The 2,655-nt window shown below is 33.6% G+C and overlaps 1 protein-coding gene across 1 annotated transcript; it reads left to right on the top strand.

The window, feature by feature from the left end:
• Positions 1–928: 928 nt before the first annotated feature.
• Positions 929–2,655, top strand: LOC111678894 (chitinase-like protein Idgf1). The gene is made up of 3 exons (XM_023440337.2): positions 929–1,101; positions 1,183–1,707; positions 1,827–2,655. Exons 1-3 carry the CDS (start codon positions 969–971, stop codon positions 2,468–2,470), a joined length of 1,302 nt encoding a protein of 433 aa, XP_023296105.2. The 5' UTR covers positions 929–968; the 3' UTR covers positions 2,471–2,655.

Below are 2,655 nucleotides of genomic sequence, written 5' to 3'. Positions count from 1 at the left end.
TGGAAAACAATTGAGAAGATATTTCGACTTAATAACATTGAAGTTAATAACACGACCAAGAGATATTTCCAAAGTTTTTTAATTGCGTTTAATATCAACTCGTCAAAGTTGGAAACGAAAGTCATTGCAACTAAAAAGACACTATATTTAAGCATAGTCCGGACCATAAACTAATGTAGTTAGTAGTTAACTACATCGAATAAGAAGAAATGCACCTAGACCTTTATCGGTCCTGTTGTGCGCTGCTTAAACAGCGACTTATCGTTTTTCCAAACTGTGGATCAATGCCTTGTCTATGGTATAGACTCTTTACTATATCATAATCAGACCATAAACCAGACTACATAGAATAGGAAGCAATGCACGTAGATCTCTCTCGGGCCTGTTTTGGGCTACCAGAACTGCCGAAACCCATCAGACTATAATTTAGACTATAGTCATCACTACAGTCAGGACTCCAAGTAAAGTTCAGCCCCTACTCGGAAACAATTTTAACAAAACTGAAAAGACTATAAAAACATCAGAGTTTTTTTCTCAGTTAGTAAGTTATCTAGATAGTTGGGTAGTTAGTTAGTTCAATTACGTGCTATTCTTGTTCAAGGTGCGTAGGGAGTACTTACACGATATTTGTACGTGTACGTGAATAAAAGAGACTGCAGTTTTTATTGAAGAATATACCTCATTATCAAAAATAGAACGTATACTAGACCAGATTTTAGTAACATATCAATAGCTTGCTATTCTTATGTATTTTTATGCAATAAAATACAACAAGGTCGGTTTTTACAATTAATGTGTTTTTTACATCGAATTGTCATGCTATAACTTTTTCTTTAAAACCACATTCTGGTTAATTATAACTAATGATTTCATTAAAATAGACATCTTAATAATTATTCAGTATAATATAATTTCAGTTTCATTTAAACTGCCTTCAAGGCAACTTAAACAAAAGAAAATATTAAAAAATGATCAGACTAAAATTTGTTCTATTAACTCTAGTGGTGGTTATATATTTCTCATCAACTGCTAAGGGTCAGGGGCTCTCGATGCCAAAACGACTAGTGTGTTATTACGATGCTGTTAGTCCAATAAAACCAGGTAGGCTAACAAGAATATTGGTTTATGCGAATTTTACTAGGATTATAATTAATATATATATTTTTTCTTTTTCATGAAAAGAAACTACCTACAATTTTGAAAAACACTTTGCAAAAGCTCTTGCTAATTGCACTCATCTGATCTATAGTTACGCTCAAATTCTAGCACAAACCTTTGAAATAGAGAAAATAAAATTGCACGCAAAACCCAGTGATTTGAAAGAACAATTTCCCCATTTAAAGATCTTCTTAAGTGTGGGTGGTGATAAAACGGAATTATCTTCACAATATTTACAATTCTTAGAAGCCGGAATTGTTAGACAAGAACATTTTAATGAAAATGTTAAAACTTTCTTAAAACTTCATCATTTTGATGGTTTGGATTTGTCATTTCCATTTCCTCATAATAAACCACGAAAGGTTCATACGGGTTGGGGTAGATTAGTGAAAAATGTTAAGAAAATATTTACGGGTGATGAAATTATTGATGCCAGTGCGGTCAATCATAAGCGGCAATATACGGACTTCGTTAAGGGTTTAAAGAACGACTTGGAGAAGGTGAATTTACAGTTGTCGATGACGGTATTGCCAAATGTTAATTCGTCATGTGAGTATATTTTATAAAAAGTTTTTAATTATATTTTGGTTAATTACAATTTTATAAAAAATTGAAAAAGTTTTAAAATGTTTCCTGCCTTTAATAATAGTTTCAAATCTATTTTACAGGGTACTTTGACATCTTTAATATTCACAATGACTTTGAATTCATCAACCTTTTCGCATTTGATTTTCTAACACCCGAACGAAATCCCGAAGAGGCCGACTACACAGCGCCTATTTACTTTAAGGACGGTGCCGATCGTTTACCTCACTATAATATTGAATATCAAGTCGATCATTGGATAAACAATGGGTGTCCAGCGAATAAACTTAATCTCGGTATAGCAACATATGGACGTGCCTGGAAGCTGACTACCGATTCTGGTTTAACTGGTGTTCCAGTTGTTGAAAGTACTGATGGTGCTGCTGATCAAGGAAAGATATCTCAAACGCCTGGTCTTCTTAATTGGTCCGAAATTTGCATCAAATTGCGTACGAAAGGCCTTTTACAAAAGGTTATTGATCCAGAGCATAGGTATGGCAATTATGCCTTCCGACCGGCCGATAACAATGGCAACAGTGGCATTTGGATAAGTTTCGATGATCCCGAGTTTGCAGGATTTAAAGCCAAATACGCTAAACAGCGTAGCTTGGGTGGAGTGACTTTGTTTGATTTGCAACATGATGATTATCAAAGATTTTGCATTGGTCCCCCATTTCCGATATTGACACGCATAAGTCAGGTTTTGGGAATATTACATCAAAAGTAGAAGCATACTATACCGATCAATAATAACATTTCTCCCGCATATGCTCTAGATAAAAAGTTGCCTTAATTTTTTTTAAACAAATTTCCAATTTATATTTTAAAAAAAACATTTTATAATTTAGTTATTTTATATAATTATACCCTACACCACTATAGTGGGGAGGCTATTATACGTTTGTGCTGATG

Source organism: Lucilia cuprina, chromosome 2, assembly GCF_022045245.1.
Source record: "Lucilia cuprina isolate Lc7/37 chromosome 2, ASM2204524v1, whole genome shotgun sequence".
Classification (NCBI taxonomy): Eukaryota; Metazoa; Arthropoda; class Insecta; order Diptera; family Calliphoridae; genus Lucilia; species Lucilia cuprina.
Note: the sequence above shows the minus strand (reverse complement) of the source record. Positions and strands in the feature narration are given on the sequence as shown.

Bases quoted from the DNA above. Each gene is read 5' to 3' on its own strand.
- LOC111678894 (XM_023440337.2), top strand. From the start codon at position 969: ATGATCAGACTAAAATTTGTTCTATTAACTCTAGTGGTGGTTATATAT. The intron at 1,102-1,182 runs GTAGGCTAACAA...TTTCATGAAAAG, and splicing joins TGTTAGTCCAATAAAACCAG to AAACTACCTACAATTTTGAA. The intron at 1,708-1,826 runs GTGAGTATATTT...TCTATTTTACAG, and splicing joins GCCAAATGTTAATTCGTCAT to GGTACTTTGACATCTTTAAT.